At 56.9% G+C, this 13,624-nt stretch overlaps 6 protein-coding genes across 6 annotated transcripts; 3 read left to right on the top strand and 3 right to left on the bottom strand.

Annotated features, from left to right (window-relative positions):
- Positions 1-36: 36 nt before the first annotated feature.
- CHGG_04350 (uncharacterized protein) lies at positions 37-1,018 on the top strand (the record flags this gene model as incomplete). The annotated part of the gene is made up of 3 exons (XM_001223563.1): positions 37-94; positions 343-782; positions 875-1,018. The coding sequence occupies 3 exons, from the start codon at positions 37-39 to the stop codon at positions 1,016-1,018; spliced, it is 642 nt and encodes a 213-aa protein (XP_001223564.1).
- Positions 1,019-1,164: 146 nt separating this feature from the next.
- Positions 1,165-2,242, bottom strand: CHGG_04349 (uncharacterized protein; the record flags this gene model as incomplete). Its single annotated transcript, XM_001223562.1, has 2 exons — positions 1,165-1,667; positions 1,786-2,242. The coding sequence occupies 2 exons, from the start codon at positions 2,240-2,242 to the stop codon at positions 1,165-1,167; spliced, it is 960 nt and encodes a 319-aa protein (XP_001223563.1).
- An 806-nt stretch (positions 2,243-3,048) lies between these two features.
- Positions 3,049-3,558, top strand: CHGG_04348 (uncharacterized protein; the record flags this gene model as incomplete). The annotated part of the gene is made up of 1 exon (XM_001223561.1): positions 3,049-3,558. The coding sequence occupies one exon, from the start codon at positions 3,049-3,051 to the stop codon at positions 3,556-3,558; it is 510 nt and encodes a 169-aa protein (XP_001223562.1).
- Positions 3,559-4,169: 611 nt separating this feature from the next.
- On the bottom strand, positions 4,170-4,607 carry CHGG_04347 (uncharacterized protein; the record flags this gene model as incomplete). Its single annotated transcript, XM_001223560.1, has 1 exon — positions 4,170-4,607. The coding sequence occupies one exon, from the start codon at positions 4,605-4,607 to the stop codon at positions 4,170-4,172; it is 438 nt and encodes a 145-aa protein (XP_001223561.1).
- Positions 4,608-5,369: 762 nt separating this feature from the next.
- On the top strand, positions 5,370-6,146 carry CHGG_04346 (uncharacterized protein; the record flags this gene model as incomplete). The annotated part of the gene is made up of 1 exon (XM_001223559.1): positions 5,370-6,146. The coding sequence occupies one exon, from the start codon at positions 5,370-5,372 to the stop codon at positions 6,144-6,146; it is 777 nt and encodes a 258-aa protein (XP_001223560.1).
- An 894-nt stretch (positions 6,147-7,040) lies between these two features.
- On the bottom strand, positions 7,041-13,409 carry CHGG_04345 (uncharacterized protein; the record flags this gene model as incomplete). The annotated part of the gene is made up of 7 exons (XM_001223558.1): positions 7,041-7,188; positions 7,404-7,536; positions 7,592-7,990; positions 8,043-9,747; positions 9,925-12,092; positions 12,766-12,959; positions 13,324-13,409. The coding sequence occupies 7 exons, from the start codon at positions 13,407-13,409 to the stop codon at positions 7,041-7,043; spliced, it is 4,833 nt and encodes a 1,610-aa protein (XP_001223559.1).
- Positions 13,410-13,624: the final 215 nt, after the last annotated feature.

Below are 13,624 nucleotides of genomic sequence, written 5' to 3'. Positions count from 1 at the left end.
GCGGCCCAAGGGCTACGCGTGCCCTCAGCAACCGGCATGTGCCAGGCCACGGGCGAGGAGCTGGTGCAGGCCGGCGCCAGCGAGTTCGTGCGAGGTGCTTGTACCGACAAGACGTGGCGGAGCTCCAGCTGTCCCGCTGTTCTGCATCGAGGAGGATGTTGACTTTTTGGATGGCGGCAACGGCGTCGCCAAATGCGAGAACACGTCTCAGGATCTGTACTTTTGCATCAACTCCCGCTCGGCCGAGGAGGCGAGTTGCGAAGAGAACAGGAAGTTGTTATTCTTTCCCGGTATGTGCGAGAGAGGGCCTTGCCTTGAGGCTCGGAGTTTGACCGTCTTTAGGAACCCCGTCCGCCATCACGACCATCGGCGTCGCACCCAGCTCGACGTCATCCTCATCCACCTCCACCGCCGTCGAGTCCTCATCCATAACCTCTGACCCGTCATCGTCCACAACCTCGGAGCCCGACTCCACATCCCAGGACAGTTCGACGTCAACCACACCCGGGCAAAGCGACAGCGGGAGCGAGTTCGAGACACCCGCTCCAAACGACGACACGTCCTCCGGATCTACCAACATCGGTGCCATCGTCGGTGGTGCGGTCGGAGGGGCCGTGGTTGTGATTCTCGCTGGGTTGGGCGGGTGGCTGCTGGCTCGGAAGCGGTGGGCTAACAGCGGTAACGGTGCCAATGGCACCCAGGGCAACGGCAACGGCAACGCTACCAGCTACGGCGACCACAACGATCACGACTACGCCCGCAGCTACGGCAACGCCACGAGTGTGATAGCGCCCAGCAGCTACCAACCCGCCGGGAGAACAGAAGCTGGGGTTCGGCGACCCCCAAGTTTACCAAGACCCTTACCACGACGAAGCGTATCAAGCACATCATCATGTACCGCCACCGTCAGGAGGGTGGAGTCCGGAGGCGCCGAGCGGTCCTTACGAGCTGGGATTGCAGGAGGCCAGGCAGCGCCCCCGTGGACACGCGATGGAAATGTCCGTGGACCTTCCCTTAGAACTACCGGCGGGGCATCGATGACGGACGCTTCTGAGGGACTTGAAAGGCGAAGATACCTATTTGATACCACAGTAATACACAAGACATAACTCTAATTCCATTCATCCCCCCCCTCCCCCTCCATTCCTCCTTCATTCCCCTCCCCTACCCCCCCGTAGCCGCGCCTGCCCCCTCGGCATTATTCAACCCCACAAAAACCACCAACACCGCCGCGTACGCCGCCGTCCCCGACAGCACCTCCATCGGCCGTTCCAACAACCACGCCATGACCAGCCCAAACAACACCACACACACGGTCGTCGCCCCCAGACACATATACAGCGTCCTCCGCAACATCATCAACCACATGGGCCCGACCAAAAACACGCCCCCCAACAACGCCATGACCACGCGGTCGCGCAGCCGCGCCAGCTCGGACTTGGCGCGCGTCTCGGTCCGCGTGCCGCCGATTGGCACGCTCGCGCTCTCCCAGGGGCCCGGGACGGGGATGGGTGGCCTGTTGTGCAGTTTGGTGTCGTGGGTGGCGTCGTCGTCGAGGAGGCTGTGCAGGATGTAGCTGTCGATGAAGCGCTCGCCCGTGACGAGGAAGTCGTCGCGGAGGCGGAGGCTGTGTTGGGACATGTAGTCGTAGTCTTGGAGGGCCTTGGCTGGAGAAAGGGGGGGGGGAGTTAGGGGTTGGTTGTTTGATGATGGGGGATGGGGGTGCTTTGGGGGGAGAGTAAAAGGATAGGGAGCGGGGGAGGAATGATACATTATCCTACTTACTGTATGCTTGCAAATCCGCCTCCCAGTCGTCCGGCTCTTTGTTGCGGAACCGCATATCCGCGACGTGCTTCACCAGCTTGCACTGCAGCTTGCGGAGGTGCATCCGCTGCAGCTCGGCAAAGCTGATGCGGTAGCTCTGATGGGGTCCGTCGCTTGACCCCCCGGCTTCTTGCCGCGTCCAGGCATCGCTTTCCGTGGTGGATGGGGTTTCCTTCAACCGCTTGAACCGGCTTATTAGGCCGGGCCCGCCTAACAGGGGTGTTGTTTCCTCCACTTTCTCGATCAAGTTGTCCTTGTGGTGTGAGATGACGAAGGTGTTGAACGTTTTGGTGTCGTCCAGGTTAACTCCGCGAAAGCTAGAGGGCCGTGTGCCGCCCCTTTCACTCTCGGGAGGTAGAAGCCATGGATCCTCACTTCCCGTATGCCCCGATGGCCTAGGCAGCTGTAAATGGGCCATTATCGGGCCATGTTGCTGTCCGGTTTCATTCTCGGAAAACGCAATAGATGTCCGCCCTACTCGCTCGCCCCTCGATGACCCGGCATCAGATCCAGAGTCGAGAGTCCACGGTTTCTCTCTCTCTTCTGGCGGTGATAGTAACCCGTGTGCGTGACTTTGGTTGGTTTCTTTTGTATCGCTCATCTCCGCCCCGATCACCGACCGTCTCGTAGATCGTACTGGATTATGTTCAGCTGATAATGAGGGACTCGGGATCCTTGTGGCATTTGCTGAGCCACCGGTCTTTTCAATATTCATCCTAATAGGAGGTTTGGATCATCCAGTCTTGAGAATTTGGGAGGTTTGCACTCGCCTCTGACCTGGGATTTCATTCGCCAGAGAGCTCTCCAAATCCGAGGAACAGTGGTTGAGGCCTACTTGGACGATGACATGAACAATGGTGAGACCGTGAGATTCTCAGCTGCGGTTATGGATCTCTTCAGCGCTTGGTTGCAGCCCCCGCAGCCGAACGGGGTCCCGAGAAGGGACCTATAAGAATACTCCGCGTGCAAATGTTTAGCGCCCGCTTTGCATACTTAATCTGTGACAAGGTGACAATACAGTTGTACAGCCCCAACGGGTCGGAGCTGGACCCGTTCTATGAAGGCTGTGCCCTCCCTCTTGACCATATTGGAGGCCCGATACCAGATACCAAATATCCAGCCCCCCCCACCCCCCCCGGCACATTTTATGTTTAGAGCACATGGAATAACACTTGATACCTACATGTAGGCTTTTTTATTCCTATATCTTGACCCAAATACGCCATGTCGAACATCTTCGCAGACGCCGCAATTTTGGGATTTTATATTTCTTTCGAGCCAAGGAGGATGCATGTCGAGTTCCGCACAGAGACACAAGCGGTGGAATACCTGAAGAAGATCCAGCAGCGGTCGGTTTACACGTCCAACTCCTTAGAAGGCGAGCAAAACGGCAAAGTTTGTTCCTTGCGGCTTCCGTCGAGAATCATCAGTGCCAACGTCTGGGGCTCCGAGATCTACTTGACTTTCAGCGACAAGGAATTCGCCAATGACTGGGTGAAGGGGTTATTGATCTGGGTGTTCCGGAAGAATCACGATGGAACTGAGAGCGAGACCAATGTCTGCCTCTGCCGTGCCGCCACCAACAAGCAGCTCAACAGGGCGTTGGAGATCTCGGAGCACGAAGGGGCGAAAGAATCCGGCGTTTCTCACAAGCCGAGTAGTACCATCAGGCCCAAACTGCCTCGAGCCGCTACAACATCAGCTACTAGCAAAACCAAGGAACGAAGTCGATAGTTCGATGGCTGAAATGGGTTTAAACTGGGCAGCATAATATCACAAGGAACGGCCGTCACGAGCTCGGACCGAAAAGGGGGTTTTCTGTCTTCGACATGGTATTTCAGAGTATATAATGGAAGGTATAGACATGGTTCTCCTGTTTACCTCTACCTTGAGATTAGGACAGAACTCCAGTGAGCCGGACCAGGGGGTCAAGTCATACGAGAGAGTGCAAGAGCCGAAGACAACGTGTCGGTGATAGAGGCTGTGCCGTGAGTTTTGGACGGGTTGGTGTATATAACCAGGGTTGGTGACTGGGCAGTTTGTCTAAGACCCAAGAGATTGTGTTGTTGGTTTCTCCGTTCTTGCATTTCGCCATACTACTTTATGTACATGTAGTCGATTCGGTACCTTGCGTGCTTGATTCCGAGTTCAGAGGCTCGCCGCTAGGATAGGCAAGCCCATCCTCTGCCCACCACTTCGCGTATTGCAGCTCCATCCTGGCGTCCAGTTCGGCGGCTTTCATAACCCGACCGTCGTTTTCCATATCGATCAGGTACAAATTCTCTCCGCCGCAGTGCCAGTGACTCCAATGTTCCAGTCTGGCGTCATGCCACCCCATTAATATACTATCCTCGACACAGAAGATATATATTTCCTTGACATTGACAAAAAACATCCAAATCGTTGATTTCCCAGTGGTAAAAGGAATCTTCCGTGTTATCGCGCTCAAACTGCAGGCGCTTGATGAGCAGCGCACACGGGTGGAAGTGGTAAAAATAGCTTGTCCCGATGGAGATGATGTCTATGTCCCAGTTGACCCAGACATAGCGGCCGTCGGCATCAATTTCGGAAAAGGCCCGCTCGTAAAGTCCGAGATTCCGGGCTTCGCGGCAGGCCTGGATTGTTGCCGGCACTGGTGTTGGCGAGACGAGGTGCAGGCGGCGTTCCAGACCTGAGCCGCGATCATCCACACGGACCTCGACGGTACGGGGCTGGACGGTGGACCGCCAGATGAGAGCGCGAAGCTCAAAGGGAAAAAGCGGAAACAAGTGAAATGTGTCCATGTGTGATGTTGGTTGCTCCTGTTGGCGGAGTGCTGTCCGAATTAGGCACCGAGGGAATCCACTGAGTAAACCGAACCGAACCTGACACTGGAAGGTGCCAGGGCAAAGGAAAACCACCCGTGCATTTTGTATGGTGCGGTCGCGAAATGACTATTCAGGTAAGCTTTGCTCGTCGACTCATATACAGTCCCTGAGTTGGATCTTTTATTTGCGCTAACTCAAGCCGGCGCAGGCACGGCGGGGAGGGCGGCCAACGACCCGGGGTTGACCTTCCCGATTTGCAAGACCTCGCTAACATTCGCTCCCTGCCCTCGCTGCCTTATAATATATTGGTGAGTCGGGGAGGTAATCCCATAAGGTCGCAGACTGTAGTGGGGCGACAACCGTCGCCCCAAAAACTTTGCCAATCGAGATGGAAGCCTCATCTGCAGCCAACACTCAGTGAACTTGCGCCAAGCTCCCACACTGTCCCGCGATGGTACCTCGTTTGCTGTTGGTGATGATGGGGCATGGCGAAAAACGCGCCTCCCTTTTCTTTATCTTTCCGAGTCTCCCACCCCAATCGCAATTCCAATGTTGAATTTTTATTGATCCTTCGAAATACTTCCCGGGAAATAATGAAATCTCCCGGGCCGCTGGTCTGAAAGACTGCGACCTAGCCTCCCGCCTGCTGTCACGCCCCTTTCTAGAGTCACCCACCATCTCAATCCTCGTCGAGAAGTTGAATTTGGTACCCATCCATCGCGGCGTTTGTTTGCAGCCATGAGGACGTCCATCTCTTTCGCGATTGTATCGCTCGCCGCCCGGCACGTCGCTGCCGACGAGCACCCGCGCCTGCAGTGGGACCCGGCGACCGCCAAAGACTGCGTCGATTGGTACGACAACACCGACTCAAGCAGATCTTGCAAAGAAGTCCGTGATCTTTTTAGTATCACCCCGGAGCAGTTCCACGAGTGGAACCCGTCGGTCGGTCTCGACTGCACGCCCTGGCATGACTGGCAGTCATACTGCATTGTCACCCTGCACCGGCTGGAGACCGACCCGCCACCGCTGCCAACAACGTCAACAGCAAAAGTGGCCATTATACCCACCACCACCACCAGCACTCTCGGCCCCTCTCCTACCGCCTGGGAAGACAGAGGCTGCTACGTGGAGGACCCCACGTTACCGCTCCTCGATCAGAACATGAGCGGAACCGACGGCGACGTATCCTTGACCATCGGGCAATGTAAGGACAGCTGCTACCTTGCGGCGTACTTTTTTGCCGGAGTGCAGGAGGGCAACCAGTGCTGGTGCGGGACCTACGTAGGCAGCGAATGGGCGCGGAACCAGTCCGACTGCAACATCCCGTGCACGGGCGACAAGACCACGTTTTGTGGTGGCAAAGGGGTCCTCAACATCTTCGAGGCGCTGGAAAACCAGGGGGTTTCATCCATGTCTATCACCCGTTCCAGCGCTCCCACCGTCGCCGGGACCGGCATCGCCACCAGCAGCACGGCCAGCTCCGGGGCCAGGAGGAACATTGCTATGTTTTGGTGAAAAATGGAATCAGTGGATGTTATGTAGATTCTGGCCTTTAACATGTACATACATACGCTCCATCACGGTGGTTCTGGCAAAATTATTAATAAATAAAGTAGTTCTCAGACATCCGAGTTAACCTCAGAGCGTACCTAGTACCTTTATACGCCTCATCCTCCAGGCAATCTACCTCCAAGATCGACAATTCGGCTGTTCCTCTTGATCAACACTCTTCCAATTCCTCCGGGTCTCCAGGGGGCGGGTGTAATCCTCCCAGTACGAAATAATGTCGAGCTGTGTATCGAGCACTATGGCCGGGTTGTCTTCCTAGGACTTTCTTTTGCGCGCGGAGGGATTATTACCGAGCTACTTCGTGTTTATACATTACTTCTACATTCCTTCTAGGAGCAATTGCAGGTAAGTATAAAATAGCCCGATGCGCGTGGAGCAAGCACACGAGCATAGAAATCACCCAGGAGCCACGGCGGACGGGCTTCGAACCGTCAATCTCGCCCCAGATCGCTATTACCGCGGCTACGCCACGGCGCGATCTTGGGGGCTTAATTGACTGGTTCTTCGCTCGGTAACTAAGGTCTTTTCGCACCAATGGTGATGGTAACGCTTTCTTGGTGTTTTGAATAGCGATGGCTGGGAGTGGTGGCAATGGCTGAGTTGGGTGGGAGCGATGGCCGAATTCACTGGGAGGTGAGAGGTGGCAGCTGTCGCCAGGTGGCGCGATGCACAATTGCAGTGGGACAAAGAGGCACAGGCAGCTGGCAGTATTTCAGCCGGCGTTTTGCCGTCGGAACTAAGAAATTTAACTCGGGTGATACACCGAATGCCGCCATCTCCCATGAAGCCCGCTGAGCTCAGAAAGCTCAAAACCGACGAGTTTCCGAAAAGTGTTTGCTTTTATGCGGTGAGAGATGGCAGAACACGGAGCAAGTGTTCCGGGCGGTCGCTGGGAGCTGTAGGCGATTGACTGGCAGTACCGGTGCTGTCGCTATGGCGCTGAGACGACGTTGGGGGTGTCAGGTTGAAATATGGCCGCTGGGGCGACCTGTGCAAACACTATTTGATGAGGCTATTTAGAGATGGGTTGGGGGGTGACTCGCACGTCAGGCGGGCAACGGGACTCTCTCCGCATCACGCCGCCGTAGATCCTGCTCCCTTGCTTCAAACGATTCCCGGCTTCTCTGCCTCAAAGCGCTTAAGTCAAAGGGGACGTCAAAGATGACGCCTTGGAGCGTCTTGACCCGCGAAACAGCCACATACGAAAGCCCCGGCTGGAAGTCCCGCTCCGAGATATCCACAACCGCCTTCTCTACGGTCATCCCCTGCGACTTGTGGACGGTGATGGCGTAGGCGATGGTCAAAGGAAACTGCTTGCGGGTGCAGACAATGCGGCCTTTGGGGAATTCGCGTAGTGATTGAAATATGGGGACGACGTTGGCGTAGTTCACCCCCTGAAGGCGCCCCCTCAACAGAGAAGCCAGCGGGACACATCGGCGGGCCCTCGTAGCTGTCAAACTCAACGGCGACGATGTTGGGGGCTTCTTGTCTCCAGTCTACGCCTGCTGCCCAGGCAATATCGCGGACGGTCCCCAATGCTCCGTTGACGAGGCCCGCGGGCGTCCAGATATTCTCCGTCAACATCACCCTCGCACCAATGCAAAGGGGAAGCTTGTAGTGGAGATTCCCAGCATCGGAGGCGGGCACTGTCTCGGCTCCCAGCCCTGTGTGCTTGGCGACGACTTGGCGGCAAGGCTGCTGGAGGGCGACCATGTGGTCGAGGTTGTAGTTGGTGACTTGCTGATTCGTAGGGAAGATGCGAATAGCCTCATCGAAAAGCGCGACCTCCTCTGCCGTCAGGTTGGACCGTACACGGGTACAAAGCAACTCCTAGTGCTCTACCGTTGGCTGGTTGTTTCTGAGGCCTTTCTAGGGCGGCCCGAAAAGCCTCCTGATCCGCACCTCGCTGACGCTGGGCGACGGTGAGTTCAATGGTCTGATTCAGCGCCTGGTAAGCATTGCGGCCGGTAATCTCTAGCGGCTCAACTAGCTGAGCCGGGGAGTACAGTGGCTTGCCCCTGACGGGGGGGAGCTGATAGAAGTCGCCCATCAGCAGAATACTGACCCCCCCGAATGGCTCATTGCTGCGGGGGAAGATCTGACGCAGGCGGTTATCGATGAAGCCCATCGTCTTCAGCGAGATCATAGATTTCTCGTCAATGACGAGATATTTGAGCGACTGGAGGCGAGCTTGCGCGGCAGCCACGTCTGGAGGGCTCAGTGGCTCGAAGGCGACGATACCGACGGGGAGGCGGAGCAGTGAGTGAAGCGTGGTCCCCTGGATCCCGTTGGCAGCTACGCCCGTTGGTGCTGACCGAATGACGATATTCTCAGCATCAGGGCGCGCTTGCTGCACCGCCCGCTTGTACAGATGAGCGGATATTAGCTTGATAGCGTAAGACTTGCCTGAGCCGCCTCTGCCGTCAATATTGAGCCTGAGCGGTGGAGGGTGCAAACCATCAACAGTCTGCTGGTCGTGGGTCATCACCATGTCGTAGATGAGGCGCTGGTGGGGGCTCAAGGTGTCCTCCGCACCGTCAGGGAAGTCACCGACGTCAAAGCCAAGGGGATGGGCGAGCTTGGTCTCCTTCCAAAGCTGGTTGCTGAGCCAGTATGGGCGGGTGCCAACGTGGCTGCCCCAATCTTTTGTAAGATCCTGCGGACGGTTGCCCAGGAGTTCGATATCCTCCGTCTCCGGACCCCGTCGCGGGAGCTCACGCGCCAACTCGTCCCAGGGGATGGGATTGGCCGCGTCTGGTGGCTCCTCGTCCTCATCTGACGCCTCCTGAAACTCCTCTTCGTGACCGTCAGCCATGACGCCGTAATAGTCGTCTTCGTGGCTGTGGTTCTCCAAGCAGTAGCGGTAGGCGGCAGAGTAGCTAGCAAACGGGACACCATCTACAATCTTGAGCTCGTCGTGGTGACGGTGGGGGTGGTGCAACGTCAGCTTCATACGGCAAAAGTCGTCTCTTTGAGTTTCTTGCTTGTATTTGGGAAAGTACCGCAGCACCCGGTCTTTTGCTGGTGCTTGCCAGTGCCGCCATGGCTTCTTGGAGAAGTTCACCTTCGTCAGGAATTGGAAGTAGCTGATCCCACCCCAATCCTCGGTGTCCTCTCGGCCCAGATATTTAGTGTAAATGGAGAGCGTCTCCTGGACCGTCTCGTCATGGATGATGTACTGACGTTGCGCCTCAGGGCTTCGGCAGTCCACCTTGAGAATCTGACGGCTGCAGTGGACGAGTTGAAGCTCAAGGAGATGGTGAGCGATCTCCTGGGCTGAGTAATCTCGCTCCGCGGCTATCTTATTCATCATCTTGCTGACGAAAGAAAGCATAGGCGTGCGATGAGAGACGTGTGGGAGAATCTTGCTGGCCATCTCTCTGTATGAGACCGTCGCCTCTTCGCCCTTGGCAGCGTATTTGGCGACGTAGTTGACGACAGCAGAGAGAGACGTGCAGGGAGAGAAATCGATGTTTGCCAGCCACGCGATGATGACGGCCGGGTTGAAGCTGTTGAGAATAGCGTCATTGCGGGCACCGTCGTACATCTAGTAGTTTGGGTTGAGCGCTTTCGTGACGATGGCTTCTTGGTGCTCCGGCCGTGGGAAATAGAAGCGGCAGGCGAGCTCACTCTGAGGCGCTGGTGCTGGAGACGCATCCAGGGGTTGCCGGGGAGTCTTCTTCTTCCGTAAGCAGTATGAGGTGTTGCAGTGGTGACGCTGGACGCGGTTGACAACCTTGGACAGCTGAGCGAAGCTTAGCTCACTGTCAACAGTGGGAATGGCGCGTAGCGGGTTGCTTTCGCCCGGCGGCATCTGCCGCCCAGCCTCCGGGTTGACGGCGTGGACGTGAATGCCCCAAAACTCAGCGAACTGCTGGCGGGCTGCCTCTGAAGTCACCTCAGGGAGCGGTGCTTCAAGGAACCAGTATAGGCCATGGCTGTGGGGACTGCCACGGCCCTGCCACTCGTACCGTTGCCATAGTTCAGTGAGATTGAACTTCTGCTTCATGACGAGCGTGGTGAACAGTTGCAGGCGGCGGTGAAAGTGGTAGGCTGCGATATGGGGATTATCGCGCAAATTGGCGACAGAGATGCGCATCCGCTGGAGCTCTTCAGCAGCCAGCCACTCCTCAAAGCGCGGCATGTGTTGATGAAGGCTTTGCCAGTGGTTATCTGCAGCACTGAAAGTAATGAAAGCACTGGGGCATTTGAGCGCGAAGGCCATGGCGAGCAGCTCCTGAAGCTTGACACCCCAGTAAGCTTTGGTGCCGCGGATACTGCCCGTCCATCGCACGATGGAGTCAAGAAGCCGTTTGCCGTCAGGGGTCTCATTGCGGAGCGCCTCCTTCAAAGTGTCGATATTGACTGGCTCGGGGTTGAGCTGCTCATGACGCTTCACGAAAAACGCGCTTCTGGCGCTGATCTGACGCCTCATCCGAGTATTGAAGGCGACGAAGCGAAATCGGGGGTGGCGCGCGAAGCGCCCGTCGCGCCATTTCAGTGCATGCTGTAGATAGTCGCCATATTCGATACTGCGCTGCCGCGGGAGCACAAATTCAGCTTTTCCTTCCGGGTAAAGTGAGGGGAAGGCAAGAGAGAGAAGAGCTTGGGAGCGATTGAATTCGCTGAGGGGAGTGCTGCGAATCTCGGGGACGACGATATGGTCCTGAGCTGGTGGTGCTTCATCTGGAGGTGGAGATTGCCGCCGGGGTTGAAATTCCATGGGATTGTGGACATGAGGCTCACCAGCAAGCTCAGCGCGCAACATATCAAGTTCTCGCTCGCTGACGACCATATTCGGTACAGCAGCCGCCTCCTGGTCATCAAAGTCAACATCTTCAACAGCATCCTCGAGGCTGACAGCAGCATCCTCAACTTCATGGATGGGAAGCTGGTCCATGAGATCGCCGCGCTCCGGGAGGGCTTGCAAGGCAGCTTGGTCCACCTCAATATCTCGATAGCCGGGGTGGTGGGCGCGCAAGAAAAGCAGCCACGCGGTGACGACCTTGCGGCGCACAACAAATTGACGACGGAACTGGCGCTGGAGATGCGGGTGGTTTGCGGTGTTGGCAGGCCGTAAGATGATAACGTCAAGATCCCGCGCAAGGCATGGTAGCTGGCCATAGACCTTGCCCACGTCCCGCAAGAAATGCACGACGTGACCGCGATACTTGTATTGCGCACCGCGCACCGTCAGGACCTGAATATGGACATGGACGCTCGCGATAAGCATTTCCTCAACCGGGGTGAGCTCACCTAGTCTTGCCAGCTGAGGAGGGACGTCTCCGAAGTCAAGATTGTTGGCGGCTGAGTAGAAATAGGGAAGGGGAGGCTGGTCGGCTTGCTCACGGAGGTAGGGGAAGTCGCGACGCTGGCACGTGTGGCAGACAGCAACACCATTAAAGTCCCGTAGCTTCATGTCAAACCAGCGGTGCTGACACCGGCCGCAAAGCTCCATCTTGTCGTCCGTAAGCTGCTGGTGAAAGGATTTGATAAGCCGGGCATCCTCCGAAGTTACCGCAATTGTATCCAGCGGCGTCACCCCCGGCTCAAATGGAGGATCGGGTGCTGTGAGATCGCGAGCAGGTATAGGCCGCACTGAAAGCGGGCGTCCTCTCGCAGGGCGTGGAGGCAACTGGGAGGCGGGGATGAGGCTGGAGGGAAGCTGGCTTGAGGAGAAGTTGTTGGGGACGTCGTCACCGTCATATTGAGACGAGTGGACCGATGACCGGCCCGACGGCAAGAAGCTCCCACTAGAGTGACCCTGCCGCACCTCCGGTGTGACGAGCGGCGGGCCACCGGCTCCCGGTGTCGTGGGAGCGGGGCGCGATGAATCAAGCTGGGAGAGAGACGGTGACGACGAAGACGAAGAAGGCTTTGCCCGTAGCTGAGCTAGGGTAGGTGTGAGGCTAGTCTCAGCTCCGCCCCGTCGCTCAGCACGGTGCCGCCGTTGGATATCAGTTTGCTCTTTGCGAGCTTGTGCCGTTGGGGGACTGTCGCCTGAGTGCTGGCCACGGCGAAAGTAAGTTGCTGTAGTTGCTGCGGAGGTAATGCGACTGAAGACTCGATCTCGTCGCCGTAGCGGTGACGGTGACGGTGCCACTACAGGCGTAGGAGAGTGGGGAGACGTCGCTGCTATAGCTGCGGGATGGGCTGTAGCCCTCCTTTCGGACAGCTGCAACGGTAGACTTGCAAGCGGCGTGCCAAGCTCAACGCGAATTCTCCTCTAGAGCCAAAGGCGTGACTGGGCGATGAGGAGCTTCTCGTGGCTGGCTGGGCGTAATTGCAGCTACTGCTTGGGACCGCTTGGGTGTCGCGGATGGCTGCTGGGAAAGCGACGAAGATTTGGGAGGGACGACTGCTTGAGAACTTGAGGGATTGGAGGATGGAGCAGCCGCAGCTTCGAGGCTTCGTCGTAGATAGTCCACGCGTGCAAGCTGGGAATAGCCTCATAGTTAGCTCAGTGGCGTGACGAAGTGGGAGTAAGGAACAACTTCTTGACGGCGCGTAGCGGCTTTGTCGTCACGGCAAATAGTACAGCTTCCAACCAACCCGCCCTTCTTACCGTAGAACATGCTAACAGGCCTTCGGGTATTGCATCTAAAGCAAATCATGGTGCTGGGGCCAGCAATGGTGTCGCCAGCCCCGTTGCCGCGGTTGCCACTATCGCCACTTCTACCGGGCGCGTCTGCAGCTCCCACGCCCGCCATCTGCTGGAAATGAGCTGAAAAGTTGCCAGAAGCTGGCGCAATTGACGAGCTATCGTTTCCGTTGTGTAGATTTGCCGTATCTTAAGAATTGGGTTCTGCGCGATGATTCTGGGATGGCTGGTGCGATTGCCAATGGTAATGCGAATTGGTTGTTTTGATGGTGGGGAGCTTGTTTGGCGGGGCATGAAGCCGACGTCATTGCAAGCTTTGCGATATCACGTGCGATGTCAAGTGTTGTATCACGTGCCGCCGGACCGGCGCTTTTGCATGCGGTCTGATTCGGGGCCCGCTCACCAAGTGCCGTCAGCCAATCGCCCCGTCGGGAAAGGTGGGTCTAGAAATTTCAGCCAATCAGAGCACAGGAATTAACTGTCTGAACCTGTATAGAACCCCCATCCGCCAAACCTACGCACAGCCACCTCCGCTCGCTAAGGCTCGCTACGGGGGCTGTTGCTCCGGTGTGGCTCCTGGGTGAACAACCCTTGTAACCGTCACCCATCTAGTCAAGCTCCGTAACTCCACGCCAACCATGTCCACATGATACATCCATCTAAACACTCCCATCATCCCCACTACCCCCATTACCCTCCTCCTCACCATCCGCATCCCCACTATCCCCACTCCCCCCCTCCTCATCCGCATAATAAATCAAACCCTCCTCCTCCCCCTCCCTCTCCGGCCGCTCCAACAAAGCTTCCAACTGCGCCTCCTACT

This window comes from Chaetomium globosum, genomic scaffold, assembly GCF_000143365.1.
Source record: "Chaetomium globosum CBS 148.51 scaffold_4 genomic scaffold, whole genome shotgun sequence".
NCBI lineage: Eukaryota > Fungi > Ascomycota > Sordariomycetes > Sordariales > Chaetomiaceae > Chaetomium > Chaetomium globosum.
This window is presented reverse-complemented; position numbering and strand designations above follow the sequence as displayed.